This window comes from Amblyomma maculatum, chromosome 4 (assembly GCF_055883805.1).
Source record: "Amblyomma maculatum isolate TAMU_Amacu chromosome 4, ASM5588380v1, whole genome shotgun sequence".
Lineage (NCBI taxonomy): Eukaryota > Metazoa > Arthropoda > Arachnida > Ixodida > Ixodidae > Amblyomma > Amblyomma maculatum.
Window position 1 is genome coordinate 30,837,798 of NC_139347.1, and position 24,744 is coordinate 30,862,541.

General features: G+C 44.6%; 1 protein-coding gene across 1 annotated transcript in view; it reads left to right on the forward strand.

The window, feature by feature from the left end:
- LOC146190580 (uncharacterized) overlaps positions 1-22,109 on the forward strand; it is a 186,514-nt gene extending 164,405 nt beyond the window's left edge. The window contains exons 3-6 of the mRNA XM_084600197.1: positions 1,821-2,111; positions 8,856-9,017; positions 18,506-18,658; positions 22,045-22,109. Coding sequence (XP_084456323.1) covers positions 1,821-2,111; positions 8,856-9,017; positions 18,506-18,658; positions 22,045-22,109 — 671 coding nt within the window. The remainder of the gene's footprint in view (positions 1-1,820; positions 2,112-8,855; positions 9,018-18,505; positions 18,659-22,044) is intronic.
- Positions 22,110-24,744: the final 2,635 nt, after the last annotated feature.

Consider the following 24,744-nt stretch of genomic DNA (forward strand, 5'->3'; position numbering starts at 1 on the left):
GCGAAGTAAATGAAAATTTACCTGAATTTCTCTGCCTCTCTGCGTTCTCTTCAAGTGCAAAATTGATTATCACTAACCGAGGAGAAAGATATGCCACCTAGGGTGATCAAAACCGAAATACTGTCAGGCCACTTACGCTACAGGACAACCTTACACTGTGCGAACAGGCTCCACATCATATTCGAATCGCCACTGATATTACCATTGTTTCAGGCTGCCTCGAACTGAAGTATAGTCACGGGAGAGGGGGGGAGGGGGGGGGGTAGTCTATGTTCATGTCAAAATGCCTCCCAAATTTTTTAAAGCTACATTCCTACTTTTTTTTCGGCCTTTTTTTTTTTTTCGGCCAACGTTCAACGCGTTGACGTTAAAGCCCCCGCTCGCCGAAAAACCGGGATCAGCGTCGGCGTTAGCGTTGTAAGCGAAAAATCGCGTGCATGGAGTGGGCAGGCGGTAGCTGTCAGCTGACATGACCACGCCCTGATTGAACTTAGGATTCGCTAACGTTACGTTTGGCAGCAGCTGCCAACTCAGGCCTCTCCTATCATATGGGAGGGTGTTATCAGAATCAGTCTTCCAGAACCTTTGCATTCAGAGTGAGACAAGTTGCCCCTAGTCTAAGCAGGCACGCTCATGTGGATTCGTTAAAGTGTAGCTTTATGTGTTGCTACAATCTGTCGCTGCGAGCACGTGGCGCTCGCCGCAGCTGCTATGCTTCTTCTCGGACGGCGCATGCGCAATTAAGGCCTCATGGCTGCCATAGTTACCGATGTGGAATGTTGGAGGGTCGTTATAGCTAGTTACTGAGGAATGAGGCGGAATGTCATTCAACAATTATTAAGGGCCTTTATGCAGCATTACTGTGAACTTGCTACAGCCACCCACCTACTCCCGCTATGCCGGTTACGCCGACAACACTGACGCTCATCTGTCGGTACGGGCGCTGGTCAGATCATGTTCTGGAACACAAAAAGGTGAAGATACAAGGGCAAAGCGAATCACAGCGCACATTTATTGTCAACTGAATTCCCCTTGAAACACGGAAAAGCATCCCTGCTCGGCGTTTTCTTTCCTTATTTGCTTCTATTTTCTCCTTTCGGCTTGACCGACTTCCGCGCCATTTACAATATTTGCGGTGCTCGCTCCATAAGCACCTCTTCGCAATCGCTTATTAGAAAGTTTCACGAATTCTTTCATGCAACAGCATAAGATCCTTAATCGAAAAAGTACCGGTGGTGTCACATGCTTGTCCCTGCCGAAGTGGTTACACAGAGTGGCCAACTGCAACCTGCAAAGCTTGACAGGTGGAAAGTGGACAGAAGAAAATCCCTCAAGTCCTCCGCTAAAACAGAGTCGGCAAAGACCGGTAGGTAGCTGCCACGCGAAGATGAAATAATCGAATAAATTCAAAATATGTGTGTAAGTATGTATGATATGTGCAGTCATGCATTGCGTGTGGCAATGCATGGTGTATGCAATGTATTTAACAGTCATGGTCATGCACGGCAGCTCATAACTATGATGCTATGTCAGCAGTTTATCTCAGCTAACTGCAATTAGGTACTCTTGAATTATTTTCAATAGCGAGTTTAGTTTTCTGAATATTAGCCGACAAAAAAAAAAAAAAGACATATATGTGGCGTATACTCTACTTAAAATTCTACCTTAGACCCACCACAGCCTTCCTTCGAATTTGTCATTTGTTCACTAGTTAGTACCCTTGAATGGTCGCAGCGCCAACTGGCCTATTTAAAGAACACTTTAAGCTCCAGTTTTTCTCTTCATAAACCGCATATCTCATGTATTCCTTCCTTCCTCAGGTGTACTGGGTCTCCTGTACCGAGGGCCCTACTTCACGTTGGAGCCGCCTGCCCTCGTTGAGTTCACCAACCAGACGGGAGCCGAGGTACGCTGCCAGGCTGATGGAAGCCCCAAGCCGTCGCTCCGTTGGGAGACGACAGCCGGTGTCAGGGTGTCCACCGACGGCACGCTGACGCTGAGGCCGTTTTTGCCGGAGGCCTACCGGCAGGCTGAGCACTCTGCCTTCTACCGATGCATCGCCACGAACGTGCTGGGCAGCATCGCCAGCAGACCAGTACACGTGCTTGGAGGTGAGAACCCATTGCTCATATCTTCAATATCACGAGTATCCGTCCGCACTACCTACGAACCTATTGCCACATCCTTACCAGGAACACGATGTTTACGTCAGAACCTACTGTGGCATCTCGCTGAGACATTTCGCGGTATCTCGCAGAATCTCGCTGTCACATCTCGCGATTTTTTTTTTATTACCAATGAAATTTTAATTTCTTATATACAATTCTGTCGGCACGAAGAAATGAACCTTAGTTTTTAGTAAGATACTTCGCATTTTTTAACTGCAAAGAAAACGGTGCATCAGAAAAGGTGGAAAACGTCGTTTGTGCCCTTTCGTAAGCTTATAAGTTTGCCCTGCTGCATGTACACTAAAATGCTTTCGTTTATCAGTTGTTACTCGTGAAATGTATACAAATGTTACTTTTTGAGATGCAATGAAAACACTTTTTCATCCCTACATACTGGCACGATTCGCTGATATATTGCCACTGCTACTATACTGGTCATTTTCTGTCGGACAAAATTTGCAGCTATAGACTAGTAGGTGTGTTTCCTCCCCCCCCCCCCCCCCCCCCCCCCCCCGCTTCGAAAAAACATAAAAACATGGAGAACTTTAATTCAAATTTTAAGCAAAACTTTGTCTTCAATACTTTTTAAGTATCTCTCGATAAGCCTCAGTGCGTCAGTCAGATCTACTTAACTCGTGTTAAGAGAGCCTGCCGTATTTGGCGAACGGCCAGCCCGTCTCGCCGTCAGGCAATGCACGCCATCCGAAAATGTAGAATACGTGCGGACGCCGACACAAACACGTTCCAAAATGAACCGATGCCTTCTCTTTGGCATATTTTAAGACAGTGTACGCGGGTGAAACAGATAGGCGCACCTCACTCGGCCACTAATTGAAACTGGCTGAGAGAATCTGATGCTTCCCAGCGAACAATGGACAGAGCGGAGGCGTCCGACAACGCGCTCGCTTCGTTTCTGATGGCCAGCAGGCTTGCAAGACCAAGAATGCTCATTTGCTATATAAGTTCTGAGCTTGTGCAGCCTTCCGATTATATATCCGGTTAATAAGGGCGCCCCAGCCTCTAACATTGCGCAGGAAGCAAAGTGGCCGAAGAAAAAAATCACTTTTTGTGCACCTAGCAAATCTCTAGTTAGCAATATAAGGTTAGCCAGAATGATGTACCCATTATTCCTCGGCTAATTGTTTGTCATTTTGAGGCACAAAATTACAGCAGAGAAGAGGGTTTAGAGACAGCGCACAGCACAATTCATGCACTTTAAGAGATGACGATAATAACAGCATGAACTGTTTTATCATAGCCTGTACCCTCTCTTAATTAACATATAAAACTAAATCTACATACAATTATGAGGGGCTTTTCCGACTCCTTAGCATGAATATATGCTCGCAGGGAAAAGGGAATTCACACATAGGTAAATCATTGGCGGCTCATATCACTCGTTCATTTGGAACAATCTTAACGTGCCACTGCGCAAATATTTAGCTGTGTCAGAAAACCTAACTAGGGGATTACTTGCTGCCACATTCATCTTAACTATTTGGAGCTATCGACGCACGACACATTTCCAGAGACTCAGTCCGTATGAGGAGGCTAGAGAGGACGCCAAAGCTAGCACCCATTGAGTCTTTAATGAAACATAGTATTACGTGTCGAGAATGTCCTGGTCCCTAAAGTCAACTAGTTCGTCAGCTGGTTCGATGCTAGCCAAGCCTAAAACGTCGAGAAGAAAGTTTGTGGAAAATGAAGGACTTATTTTTGCCGCAAAATGTAATATATCCATGGTGTAGTTTTGTTAAGGAGGAGGCTGAGTTTTTCTATTTGTAGTTTTTAGCAATTAACATTTCAAGAAGACGTCTCATCATATTTTAACCTGATAATCAAGTGCACGAAACATCCGCATTTGTTTATTTTTCTTTGTTGGGTTGCCCTGAACCTAGGAACGAGCGCTAAAAAGGACAAAGTCAGATGCGTACAACCCGTCACATCGGAAGCAAGTGGGAGGGAAGCAGCCTCCGGCTACTGCGCCTGTAGCGATAGAAGGGAGCGCAACTCGCTAGCAGACCTCAAATTGTGTCCGCGATCAATGCTCAGGCCGTACGGAAGCGCGCACAGCCACCGCTCTGGTGTGGTCATTGCATATGTTAAGTACGTTTTTTCATCGTAGCCGTAAACGCAACACAGATCCCTCAAAGCTAGGCACATTGTTTCGGTGCCTACTTTGACCAAACTCGGTATGAATAAATTACTCATAATCACAACTCTGTCGGTAATAAATGTGTCTCTCAGAAGTGCCAACGTTTTTCTGAGCGAGAGAGTGCGCTCACGTGCGTGCGGGCGTGCACCCCCTTCCCCCCCGCACACGCACACACACTCACTCGCACGCACGCAAACATCCTTCATACAAACGCACACGCACACACAAGCTATTCGATATCGCAGAGCGAACCTTAAAGTTTGATCTGCCACCGAATAGCTGAAAGGTCCCAGAGGTTTTGTTGCAAGCTATCCTCCGCAAAGCCAGAGAGTACAGAGAAATGGAGACCCTGTTCAAATGCTGCTTTTTTTTTCTCTCTCTAAAGACGATACACCTTATTCTGCTCGTTCAATTCGTGCGCTTCTTTCCAGTGGAAGATTAACCTTTCCAAAGCTCCGCAGTAAACAGTAAACACCTAGTGAACAACAGAAAAGACAAGCTCTCAAGCGTAACGGTTGCTCCAAAACAATCACGCCATACAGAAATCATCAAAAACGTGCCACTGCTGGAGGCCCTCGCGGCAGCGACGCGGTTCCCTGTGCGTTACATATAGAACTGTCAAAGAAACCATCTAGCAGCGTAAACCAACAAACGAAAAAAATAACGGAGATAGAATTGTTTGGAGATTCGCTTAAAATAAAAAAGGAAAACGAATCTCGTTTTTGCCGGGTTTTGTACTCGGGGACGCCCGTCTGTCTGGGCGATAAAATGAAAAAGGCCCACCCAACAGCCGCGGCGGCAGTGTCGCCGCCGCAGCTGCCGCGAAACAAGCGTATAGTGGAATGTATGTGTATATGTGTGTATGCGCGGGCCTAAATGCGCTCAATCTCCAAAGCCGCACAATGCAAACAACGCGCAGGCAGTATAAAGCGCGCCGCACCGGAAGCGCGGAACTGTCACTGGGGACGAAAGATGTAAGAATGGGTGGCAGCGAATCGCATAAAGCTTGCCAGAAGAAATGACATGGGACAAATAACAAATATAATGATATACTATACCCGCAGATGAAAAATTCTTTGGTGCACTTGCAGAAACTCGCACATAAGAAGGCGGTGCCACGCAAGTTACAGAAATACGGGGAGCACCGACAGGAGGCAGCACAAAAGGCGAAGTGATAGCGAACGACCGAGTCTGAAAAAGAGTAAAAAGGAAATGGGAAGGAATAAAAGGGGAAGAAAATGTGTCACTTACGCACGACGTGTGTTCCGCGAACCGCTCTATCATATTTCTTGAATATAGATACTGCACGTGCACGGAGCGATAGGTCCATTTTTCATCGTCACGCTGCCACTTGCGCTGTTGGGACCCTTTCTCCTTTCCGTACTCGGCATGCTCGCCGGCCTGGCGCCTGACGCGCAAAGCACTGAATGGCCGCGCGCATAAATGTGCGGCCGCTGCTGCTATGCAGATACAGGACAAACGGATAAAAGAAAATAGAGAAGAAAAAAAGAAATAAGAAAAAAAAAGCTAAAGTACGCACCCGCTACTATACCAGGGTTAGCGTTTAACACCCCCTTACATGGTGTGTGCTGTGTACCGTGTTTTAATTCTTCGTTGATTCTTAATACTTGCTCCTGCCTGCTATGTACTCTCCACTGCTAAAGTGCCCCCATTTTTGGTGCTACAGAACAGTAATAATAACTGCTGTGTTTGCACTATGCGTCTCCTCTTTATCACGTTAATTCAGATCACGATGTCTAGAGCTCGTATTTCAAAGTTTGATATGCACTGTTTGATCTAAGCCATGGGGACTCATGAGCCCAAAGTCAAACAAGGACAAAATAGTACATCATATACATCCTGAAGAGAATAACTTTTCCTTGGAGCGGTCAGGTAGGTTCAGGCGGGTTATAACCGCGCTTTGGTGTTAAGTTAATTTCGGAGTGGCTAAAACGAGAGATCTCTTTCAAGTGCGCGCCGCTTTTGTTAGACGGCTACAAGCATAGTTCGTCTCTTTCGCAAGGCTCCCTTAACAGTGATCTTTGCATATCACTCCATTCGATATCTTACTCCTATTTATTTCCTTTTTATCAATGCAGAGCACGTTATCCAACTGGTGGACGAATACCTTTTCGGCTTCATAAGTAATTCGTAACGAAAAATGTTACCTTTCTATAATCATATGTCCCCTTTTTACGATGGACGCACACTGTTCGTCGTTTGAACGTGATTACAATGTACTTAAAATAAACCCTAGAAACCAAACACTGCAACGGCACCGCGACAAATAGTATCTGCGAATTAGTAAAATAAAAAGTTAAAATGTACCACTCGGTAAAAAGATTATCTCTGCGATGCCATCCTGTCGCTTACCAGAAAGAGGCGCAATAATGGTTAGTGCATTCGACTTCCGGTTCACTGGCTCACAATCAAAAGAATTAATTATTAGAACTCGTTAATGTAGCTGTTTTTGACGACTTAAGCTTCGGGGCGCGCTAGTTAAACAAACAAAAATAGTGTTGTACTCGCATAGGAAAAGGACACCCAGTCCAGAAAGCAGGCATTTTTCCCACTACTAACAGAGGAAACCACAGCGACAGCGCCGTAATTGGTTCCCGAGTCGGTGGCACTGGTCTTCATTGTGGTTTTTTTTTTCACCGATGCGGGTAATTTATTTCTGGTAGTTTATTTCTGGGGTGCGCAATTACATCCCACAGTGTGGAATTACTATAGCGCCCGGAAGCATTAACGTTGCGAGTTTTTGTTGTGTGGAGTGTGTAAGAAAAACAGCACAAAACTAGTCTAGCCTCATACGATTGATCCTCTTGAAGTATGCCACAAAATCAAAAGTATGAAACAAGATTGCAAGCAAATGCTTTTCGTGTGTTGTGACTGAGTAATATTAATTCAATTTATTTATTATTTATTTTGCCACTTAAAATGCTTAAAAGTGAATGCGCACTGCGTATCACGATCAGCCAAATTGCGGCCCCGGCGTTTTTAGGCTTCAATTCTAGAGGCGGGCGCCGGTATCTCACACGCACCTTTCAGACTACAGGACGCATGCGAGATGAGATCTAACAATGTCCGATATCCGCCCGCGCAAGAATGGTTGTACACTGCCTTTGGCGTAACGATAAAAAAAAGTGCGCCCGAAAGGCAACTTCAGCGAAGTCCGCGACAATACGCAAAAGATTATTTGTGGGTTCGCGCTTTCTTGCTGACGCACATACTACATATTTTTGTACGCTAGCCCCAGGGCTTCCAATATAGAGTTCAGCCGTTACCTGTAAACAGTATACCTATACCTGTGACCTGAACAAATAAAAAAAATAAACATCACCACGACATGGGCTTCGATCACTGACAGTGTGCAATATCAGCTTCGATTTCCACTCTGGTAAAGAACTAAGGCATGGTTTAGCTGTCACTCATTCGAGCTGTGCATCGCACACTGTCGTCATATAGCTGAAGCCAATAATATAGCGGCGCGTCACATATATATATGGCCAATCAGAAAAGACCGCACCGTGCCCATGTGGCCATCAAAGGCGGTGCGCGTTCGAAGGTGGCACAAAAATACAGGCACCATTGTCTTCAAAGCGCACCAGAGGCCACGCGTTTGGGAGCACACGCTTCCCAAGCGCGGCTTATCCTAGCACACATAGCTGACAATCAGCAAACTAAATTGAATCGGCTGTTATTTTTCTTCCTGAGCAGGGATGCGCGGACACCGCGTGAGTGCGTTAGGTCACAGTGGTTCTCAGTAACTGCGAAAGTTCATTCTAACAGAAAGACGCGCGAAACAATTCACCTTTAGCGGATATCTGATATGGTTTCCTGTAGTAAACCAAGCGATTTCCCCGTATTGTTCGTCTTGAACCAGAGTTTATAGTATCTATCTTAATCGAATGCTCTGACACTAACCAGCGCAGTTTTGAGGACACGGCCTCGAAATGCGGGTGAAATATCTGGAAAAGTGTGATTAGTGAAGCACAGCCCAATGTACAAATATCAGGGCAAGCCCACTCCGCTTTATATGGTTTGTGTTTTTCTCTGTTTTTAACAGAGTTTGGTCGGTACGTTTTTATTATTCTGCCCTCAATCCTGAAGCTCTGCCAGGTGCGAAGCTCTCAGGCCCCTTACAGCGCGTTCGACGCCTGGCTACGAGACGACGGCTACAGCATCAGGAGGACTTTCACTTACTTTTTGTTCAGGATAACTTTATAAGTGCCACTATGGCTTACTCTAGCGGTGTCATAGACTGACCATGTGAAAGCACAGAAACTCCATTCCCTGTATAGCACTCACTTTTTCTCGCTTCCACATTCCTACCTTGGGCTTCTTCCTTATACATGATTCGCGCTCTCGCCAGATGTAATAGCCAGGATAGAGCTGATGACAAAAGACGTATTGTTAAGGGAACTTGCTGAGTAGCATTGTCTGCTGAGACACGAGTCTTACGCTCCTTTGATCAAAAATGCTTCCTTCTAATCTTCCGCGTGTGTTATTGCTTGTTTCCCACGGCGCAGTGCTGGACGAACGCATCAAAGCTCGGGCGAGAGACAGCGTGGTGATCCGAGGGAACTCGGCAGTGCTGAGCTGCCAGGTGCGACGCTCTCAGGCCCCTTACAGTGCGTTCGACGCCTGGCTACGAGACGACGGCTACAGCATCGGAAGGCCCACGTACAAGGGTAAGCGTCTCCGCTGCAGCGCAGCCAGTCTAGTAAGGCTTCTATTATCAGTCTCCGCATTATCCAAGCCTTGGCTCCCTCTCAATGCACCCACTCCTTTACGAAAGAAAAGAGAGGTTGCTGAAAAGAGAAGAGACCCAGAAATTGTTCCACGACATTCGAATGCTTGGTTATCTGAAAACGGCGTTGAAAAAATTTTGCCTGCGAGCCCGCAGCTTTTTGTTCAGGGATTGAAATGGGAGACGATACATTCCGACAAAGGCCATGAAATTCCTCTTGGAGTATTTCGATATTACACGACAGAGTGTACATCTCGTCCGATCGAAAAAGCGTCGCTGTTGTCGTAGCCTAGTTTTAAGAAAGACGTGCAGTAAAAATATGTACGTCATTTCGTAACAAAAACGTGAAGCAGCTGTTCTTTGTGCAGAGCTCAGGTTGGTTTCATACCGTTTCGCTTTCTACTAAGCTTTCGTCTGCTAGACAAGATGGAGGCTAGTTGGATATAGGGGTTCGAACTGACATCAGGTGTACCTCCAACTGTATGCCGCCCGTTGTAAGTGTCCGCCTAGAAGTGAGGCAAACATTGTGCATCCTTTTCCCCAAACAAACCAACTAAAAACGTTTGATGATTTGCCAAACACTGTACCACTCTCCCTAGACCCAGAAAGCGCCGAATGATAATGTGATATTAACGCTATTGCGTCTTTATTTAAAGGGGAGCGTGAGTATCCTTTTTATTTTTATTTCCTGATTTCTTCATGTCAGAACATAATATATATATATATATATATATATATATATATATATATATATATATATATATATATATATATATATATATATATATATATATAACGGCTGTTTTGGTTGCCTTCCATATACAGGCAGTACCTCCTATACAGTATTACCAACCTAGTGGCATCTTCTTGATAAATACGTGGTTCACGTCCAACTAAAAGGATGCACTCTCATTCGCCGTCAGTTTTGTCAACAGGCACAATAAATTTTCTATGAGGTTCAATTGTTAACTAACCTTGCGCAATACACCACAGTAGTGACATTTAACTACATGGTTCAGCTTGCCCTTTTGTCCCACACTTCTGTTCCCTATCAATAGTCTGCTGCTGCCCGCATAAATGCAAGTTAAATGTGACTGGTGTACCAGTGATTCACGGTCGGGCTTGTTTCTTAGAAGGAGCTCGTATATTTAAAGCATTTCAAGAGCGCGTTTTTCATTGCGATAGCAATACTGCGCCAGGTTTCGAACTGTCGCGTGGTCGAGGCGGTGGCCATGCTTGGCCACGCTCCTCCTCCTCCTCCTCCTCCTCCTCCTCCTCCTGATGAGGAGGAGAAGAAGGAGGAGCAGAAGAAGTAAAAGAAGAAGAAGAGCCAGAAGAAGAAGAAGAACAAGAAGAACAAGAAGGCTAGTAACTTTCGCTCTCGTATCATACTCTTAAAGGATGAGCTTAAGTGTCCCCTATAATGTAGCACCTTACACTGATAGGGCGTGATAGGGGAATAATGTAGCAGGCAAAAGAAGCTTTCGCCGTTGCTATCGCAATTCAACTAGGGTTAACCAGATGTAAACCACAACTAATTTTTTAACTTCGTCACTCAATAAAACATGACATCCCGCAGGGTAAATTCATTGCACGTCGTTTTGTATTTTATAGAGGTATGACTACAGTAGGACTTCGATGTGGTTACAATCCGAGTGAACAGAGTTCTCTGTGTCGGGATAGGTGTTAACGTTTAATCGACCTCAGTGAATTTCTCACCACAGTGCTTACCCTTGGTTTCCATGTCGCTTTCTAACCTGAACTGTCTTCTGCTCACTTAAATATACTATACACTCCTCTTACCTTTTCAGACTAGGCTCTATTTATATCTAGCTCTCCGGGCCGGGCAAGACACACCAATGGCAATTACACGCACCTTTTGCGAGAGCGCGAATATGGCCATGGTGCGCTATGCGTGTCGAATGCACAGAATCAAGCGTTTTCTGCGTCCTTCCAACACGAGAGCGTCAAACTTCTCTCCCGGCACCGATCTGCGTTTCTCCCAAGCGCCCTCGCTAAGAACATTTCTTTGCTAGCCGCCGACCATCGAGCGGAAAACCCACTTGTGGGCTATCCAGTTCCAAATTTCGCGTTTTTCTTTGTGCACAAAAATTACTGCTTACACATTGCAACGAATTCAGCCATCGTTTTCAAAGGAAAAAGGAAATAAACGAAGGTGCTACCATTTTACGTTTCTTCTCACAGTTGTTTGGCATTTCGTGACGCCTTCCCGCAGAGTGCTTTATGTGCGAAAGGTGCACACGCAAGTTTCAGGGTCCCGCGTATGTCTGTGACGCTCATTCGGACGTTGCGTTCTGCGCACGCGCACTGTTCCCCTGCAATGCTCTAAGTACGCAAAGCCTTATTGCGCGCGTAACTGAAACTGAAAAAAAAAAAAAACAATCACATTTTCCATGCAAGTAAGAAACACGCCTAGTGTCATCCGTTTCTTCTCCTCTCAATTCCCTTCCCTCATCTCTCTCTCTCTCTCTCTCTCTCTTTGAGTTATAGACTGCTTGACAAGTCACGTGTAGGATGTACAGACCTCCCTCGCCCCATAGCCTGTGTTCTAACAGAGCCGTCATTCCGTACAGAGAAGCTCCTGGACATTGCAGGATGCGCTCATCGCTCGTAGTAGCGGGCAGACCCTGAGCCCATCTTGGCGATAACAACGTTACCGGCCTTCCAGATAGCCCCGCATGAGCCTCCGCAGGCCGTTCATTGCCGCCTCCGACTCAGCGTCCCATTTGTTCCACTCTTCCGCAGCAGGCGCCCTCTTTTCTCTGTTGCTATCAACATCTACACAATGTTTCTGCCTCAGACAGAATTGCTCGCTTGCCGCATCTCACTAAAACGTCTCTCATTCAAACATCACTGACGAATTCGAAATCCCTTCGCTATATACATGGGGAAGCTAAGCCTCATGTCTTCGGGAACGATTGTACACGATGAGCCCGCTATATTGTCGATGTGCTAAAATGTGTGCCATATGCCGTTTCATGTTTGGTACTGGTGTCGCCGAAGCACAGTGCGGCAGTGATGCATTTAGTGGACGTACGGGCGGTTGTTGAAGGGCCTGGCATTATGAGCGTTGGCATCACGTAAAGCAAGCAGCAGTACTTTAGGGGCAATTACCCAGTAAGAAAGCGCACAGGAAGAATCAGTGCGTCATTGTACTGTCTCGCAGGTAACACGTAACAGAAGCAAGTAACACGCGAGATACCTTTCATTTTTTTTTTGTTTTTTTTCCTAGGGAGGCAGCGATATATGGTATGCCGCCAAGATTTAAAAGCTTAGTGAAAAGAAGCTAGCATAACTTTATTTTTAAACAAAGCAATCAAAAAGCAAAACCGAGCCTATACTGAGTTTGCAACACGCCTTCACATTGAGAATTCGGCCTTCTATTTGTTCCTATTTTCGTTTGATATTGCTCACTGCAGGTAACCTAAGTTAACCTAGCTTTGTTTCTATTTTTTTTTTAAATTACCACTCCACCAATGCACACGGCGTGCAGCCGCCTAAAGCAGTTTTTGTTGTTAACATACCTTTGCCTTTTTTTTTTTTTTAAATTACCACTCCACCAAAGCACTCGGCGTGCAGCCACCTAAAGCAACTTTTGTTTCTTGTCTCATGTACCCGTAATAAAGTCACGTCAGACACAGTTTCACACTAAACCCATATTATTTACCAACATTTCAAGAAATGACACCGAGATAATTCATATGTCCCTCTATTACATCACAGTTTATAACTGCGTCGCTTACAGGCTGTTGACCCTAGTGAGGGCAATACCTTGCTAGGAAAAAAAAAAAAGCACTTCCCCCTTTCAAAATCATAAAATAACATGAAACAGCTTTCAGGAAGCCGAAGCAAAGTACATCGTCAAAACTGACAAGTCTTCGGGTCAGCACAAAGCGGCCATTGGCATCGGAGGGCCCAACCACGCCTCAGTAGCTGCGCGCGCGAACACGGCCAGGTCCTGCCGTGTTGAGTGCTTCCAGAAGCCTTCTCCAGAAAACCGACTCCCGTGGCTTAAGGCTGCCATTACAGATATTAACGCCCGCGCCCTGGCAGCAGCAGCGGCGCAAAAGCGGCCCGATCCAGAACCCCTTCCTGCGTCCACGGCGCGAGCGAGGACCGCTGCCTCGCGGATACCGAGCGCCGGAGGGAAGGAGAAGCCGAGTGGGATCATTAGGAACGGCCTCCCTACTCCGCCCCGTCGGTTCCTGTTCCGTGTCCTGAGACTCCTTTTTTGTTCGCCTTCCTCCAGTTCCCCTTGCCTACCTGCTTCCTTCCATCACCGTCCTCATCGTCGTTCTCACGTCTTTCCTTCGGCTAGGCTCCTTTGCTCTTGGTCTTCTGTACTCCTTCCGCGCCAGTGGCGGTAGACGTGCCGGCGATGATGCCTCCGACGCTTACCGCAATGCCCCTCCTGCAGAACCTTTTTTGCGTTCGCACGCTTCTTGGTTTAGTTTGTCGACGAGAGATTGAAGCGAACAGCCGACGCCGACCGGGGAGTTCGTTAACGCCATGCTATTTAACCCATCAGCTGTTTATAACCGGCATTGGCCTCAAAATTTGTTGGGTCATCAGCAGACATATATTCTTACAAACCGGTTTAGTGGATGAAAGGAGACGTCAGAGCGAAAGGCTTCGTGAATTAAAGAGAGCATGCTTTACGTCTGACTTCAACTTGACCATTCCGCATCAGATCATGCGTAAAAGCCTAAGAGCACGCGAAATAGTTCGGAATGCTACTGTTTAACGACTATTGTTTAAAAGGTGAAAACGCTGGTGCCGAGTTTTAGCAACTACGAAATATATCAACCTCTATTAGTGCCCTTCCCTCCTCCCCTGCCAACTCGCTGCGGTGCATGAGAAACGTAATATACGGTGAGTTCACAGGCTGAAGTTGGTAAATAGCAGGTACAATGAAAACTGTTCGATATATTCTGTCGTTTTTTTCCTTCACAAACGTAATATCTAATAAGCAATATATACTTAAATTTTGCTGCCTGGTGACTTTTCCTATTTTAAGTATTCTAAGGAATGTGCATAGCAAACAGAATGACTTTTAGTGTTCATGCATAATGATCGTTGTGAGGTTTTCGACCTGCAAGAATACTGAGAGCCGGGAACACGCGTTAAGCCTGAAACTCGAAGCCTTCACTCATCATCATCATCATCATCAGCCTGACTATACCCACTGCAGGGCGATGGCCTCTTTCATATTTCTCCAATTAACCCGGTTCTGTGCTAGCTGCATCCACTTGCCTCCTGCGAACTTCTTAACCTCATCCGCCCACCTAACTTTCTGCCGCCCCCTGTTACGCTTTCCTTCCCTTGGAATCCAGTTTGTTACCCTAAGCGACCATCGGTTATCCTCTCTTCGCACAACATGCCCTGCCCATGCCCATTTCTTCTTCTTGATTTCCACTAGAATGTCGGTAACTTGAGTTATTTCTCTCACCCACTCTGCACTCTTCCTATCTCTTAATGTTTCCTACCATTTTTTGTTCCATAGCCCTCTGCGTTGTTTTAGCGTGTGAATACACTCAACCTCTTGTCTCTTCTTGTTTCGTGCATTTAACACGGTTTCGATCTTTTAATCTTCTCCTTAGCATTCCAGCATTCTCTGTAACCCGTACAAGACAAATAATACTTAAAAAATGACAGAATATGCAACTTATGCAAAGCAGATCGTCGCCGGTATAATCAGACAAGAAGAGAGCGGTGAAGCGACACAAAACACTCTCTTCTTCGGCCCCCCTGCCGTCTTTGCGACGCAAGAAATGCGAAAGTCCTGTCGGGGAGCGAGCCTTATATTACGCTCACGACGCAACTTTATAAGCTTCATTTTGAATGCGCAACATTATCGCGACGACCGTGAGCGTAAAACTTGCGACTAAAACTCGCATCTCTTCCAGCAAAGTGCGCGAACGTCGGACATATTTTTGAATGTTTTGCGCATCTCATCTTCGCCTAATCCCAAGGAGGTCGCACTTGCAAGATTCGGGCATCGCCTACTATATGCGCGTGCCCAGAATTCGCGTGCCATTTCACGGCAAAAATAAAAGACAGATGTTCTTTCCCTCCCTTGGGAGAACATAATCTTTTTCTTTTGCCCTTCGCGCGAAATGAGCTTCCCCATCAGGGAAAGGCCTTATTAGTCGTCGCGTAAGTTTCGGCTTTCAAAGACAAGAATACGACGCCCGGAAAGAAGCTCAGCAGCTGCCAGTAATGAGCCTAAAACGTACGTAGACTGAAACAAAATAGCAGCAACACGCGCTGCTTGGCTCTTTTCCCGCGAGCACTGGCGCTTTGCATTTCGGAAGGCTATGTCGTTGCGCCATTCTTATAGCTACTTATCTTGGTGGGCGAGCCGTTATATATACATCCTCTGTATAGCAGATTCTGAGGTGGCTGGTAGAAATAAAAGCGAACGGCTTTTTGTTTCTTCAACTAGCGTGCAACGGGTTTGATGTCTTCGTTGTTTTCATAAAGTTCTCCCCCCGAGTATAAAAATAAAGCAGGGAGATGGTCGGGGAGCTTTCATGGCTTATTGCTGAGTATTTTGACATGCCCGAAAGAGAGCCGTTTGGTCTCTTTCTAACCCTCTTTTCTCTTGCTCATATATCAGTCGGTTTCATCAGCCCGAAGCCATTAGGGAATGTTGAACCCTGCACAGAGGCCTGCGCGATGGTAAATGTAGCGTAGGCGTAATTTCCGATGCTGTGTTGTCGTCGCTTTCCTTTCGTTTTCAGCTTGTGAACGGTATTGGTGACGTCATATTTCTTTAACTTTTCGCTTTCGTGGGAGCGGAAGTGTGCAAAGACCCACTGCTTCTCACAACAGTGACAATGTTTTAAAATCTATAGCTTATATACCCCATTCGTCAGAATATCGCGCGACGGTGACAAATCGCAAGCACGCCTCTGACAGGTGGTTGTTGGCAGGTTACATCGTCGGCCTCTGGTTGGCCGACGGATTGTGCGACGTGAAGCGACCGTATAAGAAGGACGAATTGAAAAGAATTGCTAATCCGGGTAGCTCCTTTGAGGGTGGTTGGTGAGGTCGAACCCTCCTGATAACTTGGATCCCTAGTCTGACACTACTCCCAACCAGGCGGACGCGTTCGTAGGGCTTGGTTAGGGCGGTATTAAGGCGAAATCCTTTATAGCCTCATGAGTGTGCGCAGAAAGTGTCCGTCCGCAGAGTGTATCACACCGTCTTTGTCGAAGAATGACATAATTTATGTATAAAAGAACGGTTGTACAAGATAGAAGGTGAAAAAAATGTCTTTGTGCGCAAAGTCTCGTTGGTGGGAAGTGATTAGTTAGAGCTAAAAAAGTGAATTCGGCGTCGAAATAGTCATGGACGTCGATATAGTGAGCAGACGTCAAAACAGCCACGGACGCTGCAATTGCGCAAAATACGTCCAGACTCTGCAAAAACGTTGCAAAGCTTTAATGTCAGGTCTCGTCATTGCGTTACAACAAGCACAGTCAAAAGCAAAAGAGGAAAAAATAATTCAAAAAAAGAGTAAATGCAGTAAAATAAAAAATATAATAACAGTTAAAGAGTAGAATGAGCAAAAAAAAAAAGGAGAAATAGGGGGAAAAAGGAAAAAAAAAAAGAAGCCAAGGAGTGAAAAAGTGGAAAATGAGTGCAGAGAGTCGCAGGAAAGGCTTTCGTCTTAACGCACTTAAAAGAGGTCTAAGTTTCTGCAAGAATTTTTTTAGTCTATGTCGGGTGTCCTTTGCGGTACCTTACCACTACATGCTAATGGGTATGGGCGAGATAATCAAGGCAAACACTGAGGCATTAGGAATTGAGAAAGTATCAAAGTACATGAACGTAAGCCAGGGTCAGCAACGGTAAGAGCAGACGTGAGTTATTAGCGTTCTAATTTCATACTCTTCAAGGCAGCGCTTAAGTGCCCCAGATTTTTTCTGTATATTTCGTAGTGTTTACTGGCAACGCTCAACTTACGTAAAGTGGTAATGCTACTTCTTTGCCGCCTCTGATCACATCCGACTTCGTCACTGCATGCTGGCTGTGTTGATCCCTTACATATTTGATTCACATCCATTGTATCCCCAACTTTCGAAAGCAAAATAAGCCCACTAAAAACACTACTTAGAACCTCGCAGCTAAAACTCGCAGCGTCACATTATAGAATAAGAGAGCTGCGCTCACATAAGGTAATGCCTTCGCATTCCCACGTGCAAGCAGTCTTAAGTGAATCTACCTTTTTTTTTTCTCCCCCAATGATGTACGCGACCATGCTGTTTTTTTTTCCCCACTTAACTACACATATATTTGTAAAATAAACCGGTTACTAGTCGGCGCCAGTCTTATGTCGATGTTTCCTTATGTTTTTCCTGCAAACAATATGTTTTCATCAGAGTAACATTCGAAAATAATGGGTAGAAGCAGAGAAAAAAGATGGCTACACAGTATGAAAGAGCGCTGAAGAAAGGTTGAGGGGAGCCTCCGTTCTAAGCCGAGCCAATGTTTCGACGTTGGCTCAGCTTGCAATGTTGTCCTGATGAAGGCAACTCCCTTCGTCGAAAAATCGGATAACCTTTCGAACCGAGGCCCTTGTTCAGTTCTCTTCGAAAATAATGGTATCATACATTTTCTAATCCGCTTTTCTTTCAGCTACATTGTGCACCCCGATTGTCTTCTCTTCGCTGCTGTTTCACGTATACGTAAACCGGTGAATAATTTAAAGTAACGCGCTTCATGTAACACGTGCAGTTTCACGAGAGAGATGCGTCTACAGAAATATTTTGTGTGTACATGTGTGTTTCGAAAATTCGTAGGCGCCGTCTTCGGAATGCAGAACACAAAATACAGGAGATAACCTGCTACCAACCGCGTGCATCATTGGTGTCGCTTCTGCTTGTAACAGTAGCTGTTTAGCATAGCGTTGGCTGTGCTATCCCCCAAGTGTGCGAACAATTATGCACTGATTGGCTGTAATTGTGCTAAAAGGCTAGCAACAGATAAGAATTTATTATAAGAAAAATAAAAGCACTGTGTCCGTTTACTTTCCTGCCTAATCCGCTGCTTCTGAACTGTGGCACAGTAAATAAGGCCAAGCAGCCTAATCAATTGTATTCGTAGATATGGATCTTTTCCTTTACTCAGCCGACTGCTATCCATGCTGAGGAAACAATGCGACCGGTAGATGCATCAGTGGTAAGCGGTTCTACGATTTTGCGTTAAGGTTGCATCTACTGTAGAATGTGCGTGTCGATCTCTCTGTGAGAAGTTGGCAGACAGTGTAGTGTGTGAAAGTGCAATGGGACGATCACTGTGCACGAAAAGTTACAGGCGTGAGGCGTGCTCTTAGCGGCAGGTTGTGAAGCTGTGTGCAGCAACAAAGAAAGTTACGACCGCGACATATTTCTTTTCTGTTAGCGGAGGAAAGGTACAGCGTTCTGGAGACGGGCGAGCTGGTCATCCACCGCACTAACATGGCCGACTCCGAGAGAACGTACCGGTGCCGGGTGAGGAACACGGTCTCCGGCAGCACTGTACTCAGCATCAAGGCCGGGCGAGCCATCGTCGTCGGTGAGTGTCCTTCCAGCTACCTGTGCTGCGTACTTGCGTCTGTCAGGCTCTGTCTATGACCATATATTATCTTCGAATAGCTTTTAAGTCAAATCAGGGGCAGTTATATTTTATTACCTGTGAATCACTTTTAGGTTTTCCTTAAAACTATGTTTTGAGTTTTAAGTCAGGTGAGGTGATATATTAGTTTACGTCGGATAGAGAAATACAATTCATTTCTTTTAGAAAGAGCGTAGAAAATGGAAAAATCGTACCAGAAAAGTTTCTCGCTCACGTTGTATGCATCTGAAATTCGTGTTCATAAAGTCGAGAAACGGGATCAAGGTACTTCTGGTTCCTTTTCCCGTCATGCGGCATGTCGCAAAAGGGAATAAGACCGCGGCGTGCACAATTGTAAATCCGCAATCTATCTCAGGACAAAATAGTTATGCGAATGGGGCACACGACTTTATACTGCAACAAAGTATAAATGTTTCATATTCCTTCGCTTCTGTTCTATGCTGCGTACAGATGTGGGTGATCGTGTTGCGCCGAGGCTGGCCCTCTTTCGGAAGACTGTCAAAGCTTCGGTGGGAAGGACTGTGAATCTGCCCTGCGTCGTGGCCGCTTTTCCCCCTGCTAACGTAACGTAAGTACATATTTGTCCTTCTTTTTTTTTTTTTTGCTTTTGAACAAAAATATTCTCCAATTGTTTGAGAAACAAAATTGAAATTCCGTGTCTTGACATATTAAAGCAAGCAAGGAGGCTGTTTTATTCTATAACGTACAACATAGAGGGTCGGAAGCGGCAACCAATTTCTATGCAGTACAGATTTGTTTTTAGCTTTACTCAGGAATATTTATTTATTTATTTATTTATTTATTTATTTATTTATTTATTTATTTATTTATTTATTTATTTATTTATTTATTTATTTATTTATTTATTTATTTATTTATTTATTTATTTATTTATTTATTTATTTATTTATTTATTTATTTATTTATTTATTTATTTATTTATTTATTTATTTATTTATTTATTACAAATACCTACAGCGCCCATTGGGCATTATCGTAGGGGAACTTGTTGCAAACTTAAAGCAAACAGAAAAACTGAAGCGAAAGCATACAATCAGTTCTAAAAAAAAATAACAAAAGAAAGAAACAAGGAACCAGGAAAGAGATTGTAGTGATGAATAAATTCTCGAATGAGCACTGTCGAGAGCGGCACTCCAGGCAGTGTAATACGGTTCTCAGATACACGTTTAGTGCGAATGCGATACGTGTGATATTGCAAAACATAGGCTCGAGTCAGCGTATGTCAATGAAGCAATGCTGTCGCAATTGTTCTCTGACTACAGTTAATTCGGCTGCAAAGCCTAAGATTGCGGCTTCGATTCTGTTGTGGCGACTGCGTTTCCACAAATTTGAAGTGATAAGCGCTATTCTACTTAGATTTGTATGCACTTTATGAAAAACATGAGGGAACCAAGATTAAGTTTCCATCGCTCCGTTACCCCTTCCCCACACAGCAAGTTACCTTTTATGTGTGAGAACTGATTAATAGGTTGATCACTCCATAACTAAAAGCTTGAAAACCTTGACAGGCTTTTTTTTTTTTTTTTCAGTTCCGAATTGAGATGGCTTCGTGTCTGGTCCAATCATTGTTGACACTGTTTCAAAGTGTGAGGGCTTAAGGAATAAAAATGAGCTTAAAGTCACGAAGTAAACACTACCGGGTCAGCAACCTCCGCGGGATGCCCTGTGTTTTGTACGTGATAAGAATGCGACGACCAAAGAGCGCCACAGCTTATCGTTTTCTTTTTCTTTTCTTACCATTTCTCAGCGCCAACCGCGAGCACACAAAATGAAACTCACAGCCTTTGCGGACACAGCCTCCTACGGAGCAAGCCGTATTGGAGAAGACGCAAAGTCCAGTATATACGCGCGCGAGAGGCTGTATATGGAAGCGTCTTTTTTCCGCACTCCCGACACAGACGCGCACAACTCCTCAGCTGTATCTTTCCCTGTTTTTCCCGGCGCCGGCACGCTTAAAGCTCCTTTTCCGCCTGGACGCCGCCTTTTTACGTCCGAAGCAGCAGGCGGACCCCCTCTTCAACCCCCCCTCCCCCTCCCCCTTCTACTCCAAACCCAAGGTCTAGCCTAGTTTTTCTTCGCATTGCATGAGAAACGCCTATAGCCGGAAGCCTCAGAGGCGTCGTTGTTGCTTGTGCGATTCATCATAACGGATCAGGCGACTACGACTGCAGTCTCAAAGGTCCTTCTACTGGGGCTTCTACTTCTATATGCTGCTGCTGCTTCCGACTCTGCTCTTGCTTGTGCTAGCGCCTCTTCCAACGTCGCCGCTTCGAAGAGTCCACGGAAGCTTGGCTCGCCTCTGATCTATAAAGTCAACAGGCTTAGAGAAGAACTGGGTCGGCGACACGAGGCTAGAATAATGTCCAAGCGTAGCAAACACCAGCCGCAGCAGCAACTCGGTCGCCTCTTATTTTCGCGTTTCCCCCGCGCGAGACCTACTCCACGGCCCGTGCTTTTATTCTTGATGCTCAGCTTAAACGTCACGCACGCTTAAGGCCCGCAATAAATACCGCGAAAAGTGAAGCCCGAGGGACCCTCTCTACTAACTTCATTTTTTATTATCTCTGACCGCCTTCATTCTCTCTCGTCATATTCGGCATGACAGTTTGTTTTGTAAGACGAGTTCGTGGAGATCATTTGCTCTTGCATCCTCTCCTTCCAAAGTCGATTGTCGTTTGTTTCGTCTATTCTGCAAATGCTGTTACGTTTAAAACATTGAGACAAGTGCCCGGCGCTCGCAGCGACTTCGTACAAAGTGTAGGCAAAAAGGTAGCGGACATTCGAAAATAAGTCCGCCAGTTTGTGCGTGCGAAAGCTACAGAAAGTTTTCGAAAATGCAAGGCCGACTACAGAAATGAAAAAAAAAAATGATGAAGAGATCTTTTGCCTAGTTTCTTCGGTCGCTTGTCTTCTTTCCGGTGTAGTTGGATTCCATTGCCTTTCCACGTAGGGGACCAGCAAGAGCAGCGATACATGACTGGCGCTCTCGAATCAGGAGCGCTCGGAAGGAGAAGAGGAAAGTAAAGTGAGCGAGGAAAGAGAAAAGAGGGGAGGGCAACGGAAGGGCAGGGTGCTGGGCCAGGCTATACAAGAGTCGAGAACGGAAAAGAAGACACGCGGGAAACAAGATCGGACAGCCGGAGTTCAAAACTCATTTCGTGTCTCTTTGAACGTTTGGTTTTGCTGCACCGCTTCGCGCTGCTGCTGCTGCTGCGCGCGCTGCCCAGCGTGTTCGTCGGTTGTGCGCTTGTTTTATGCTTTTTTTTTTCTCGTTGCTCTTTGTTGTCGCTGTTTTTCCGTTATAGCTGGACTGGAAGCTCCAGAGCTTTGCGGCGTCGACGCCGAATGCAGCGTGCCCAGCTCCGAGTGAATCTTTTGTACACTGTTTTGCCTCGCTCGAGCTGCCCCGCTTTGTTGCTTCTGGCTTGGTCGGCGCCCCTGAAGACCAAGCGTTTGGCACAGCGCAACACGAACTGCTTGTTGGACAAAGTTGAAGATCCCTTCCGTTGTAGCCAGTTCACTTCAAAAAATGACGCTCCTGCGCGAAGGGAACTTAAGCCTTATCACTTTTGTTTAGCCCGCAGCCTGCTTTTATTTTTTTCTTCTTATTTTTTTGTTGCAGCTCTTCGGGCTCGGTGTTCGAAGCACAGTCGGAAACAATAACGCGGAGTCGTCGTCATTTTGTCAATTTTAGACAGGGTCTGTGCGAGCCGGTGTTTGATGCGTTTATATCAAGTATTTGTGGAGTGACGTCCTCCCTCATACTCGGATATTTCGTTTACTGCTCATATAATGTCCCTCTGATCACATAAATAAATTTCGGCTTATTTTAAACTGCATTCTTGAGATTCTTAACAGATATCCCATCTTTAAAATGTAAAATGCACAAGCTAACTGCTGCAGAAAGGAGGTGTCCAAGAATTGAAATGTCAAAGCGGCAAGCGAAGCCTTTGTGGTAATGCAAATCTTCAAATACCAAAGTCGCTACTTTTAAGCTTTTCACATGCTTATTGAACAATCAGCTGCAGAGTATCAGTAACGCCTAGTATGAATAATAATAATAATAATAATAATAATAATAATAATAATAATAATAATAATAATAATAATAATAATAATAATAATATAATAATAATAATAATAATAATAATAATAATAATAATAATAATAATAATAATAATAATAATAATAATAATAATAATAATAATAATAATAATAATAATAAATCTTTATTTAATGTGCAAAGGAACAACCATGTGGTCTTCGTGCTGCAGAACAAATAAAAAAAATAAGAAACAAAAATGAAAATGCACAAACATGTTTACACACACACAGAGAACACAAAAGAAGAAATAAATAATACATGAAATGAAACTGAGACGAAAAGAATCACGGAAAGTAAGCTATCAATGAGTAGCATCACTTATATACACAGTGAGAGAATTATTGAGCACACCAGGAAAGAAAAAAAAAAAGAACGGTAGATAGAGGAGAAAAACAACAACAACAAATAGCTGACATTGATTATAGTAATATAGAAATATACATAAAATAAACAACCATTCCAGGCGCAACAAGTGCATGGTACTTAAAACACAGGCTAGAAATCCCGAATTATACATTAAAGAAATAGTATTGAACATGGGACAGTAAGCTTCGAATATAAAGTTTAAAGTTGAAGTATAAGTAAGAAACGGATAAAAAGCAGTTCAAGATACAGACAGCATTGAACAGGAGAGAAAGCAAAAAGTGAAGTAAGTACAATATTAAGGCTAGAAAGTGGGAGTTATATGTTATAAAGTACTATTTAGGATACAACGCTACGAACATCCAATGTAAATGAACAGAGCGAGTTTTGGAAGATGTCAAGGTGATGTCAATAATAATAATAATAATAATAATAATAATAATAATAATAATAATAATAATAATAATAATAATAATAATAATAATAATAATAATAATAATAATAATAATAATAATAATAATAATAATTGGTTGAAAGGAAAGGGCAGGCACATTATCTGTCCCACTTGCTCCGTGGACACCTGAACCGCGCCGTAAGGGAAGGGTAGAAAGCGAGAAATAAGAGCCGGTAGTGGAGGGCTCCGAGGTAATTTCGACCACCTAGGGATCTTTAGTGCACTGACATCGCACAGCAGACAGATGCTTCTTCGTTTCGCCTCCATCTAAACGCAGCCGCTGGTCGTCGGGATCGAACTCGGGTACTCCGGCACAGTAATCGGGCACCTTAACCACAGCACCACCACGACGGGGCACTCCTCGTATGAAAAAGTAAAGAATTGTGATTTTCCCGCGTTTTTTGTGTTGATCAATGCTTTCCTAGACCAAAAAATAAAACAATTATGAGTTTTGCCGCTGTGTCAGGAACGTCAAATAGAAACTGCGAAGATTCTTGGAAACGCTTTATTGTGTCAAGCACTGCGTTAGGGGAGTAACTTTAGTTAGTTGGTTATTTTCCTTTTTAAACGAAGCACTTCGTTTTTTCTCGTTGCTTAGTCGTTGTTGTTGCGACTGAAGGAAGGAGGGGAAGAATAATTACGAGACACTTTAGCGACTAAAGCGGTGAAAGGCGAAAGCCTGAGTGCCGCATTCTGCTACGCATTTGTTGCGAACGTCCCGGTGAATGAAGCTTCGAGTAAAGAGGTGACTACTGTTTCACATTCTTTCCTTCCTTTAGCGCATACACAGACATGCAAGAACATTTAGGCACCGGCTAGTATTGGATGCAATATAGAGTATATGTATTTGATTGTATGAGTTTCAGCAAAGATACAACGTACCAAAGAGAAAAGTAGAGTTTTTGTCAAAAGCTCAGAGCCCCGGGGGTGTCGTCCTTAGCCGTGTAGTCCCCCCTCAGCATTCGTGGATTCCTTACCCATTTCAGAGCGCAAGGTCGCACATCTGCTTGTCTTCAGGAAATTTGGAAGGCTAAATATGCATTATGAGTCACGTGGCGTGCCTAAGAAGCAAACCCATGGAAC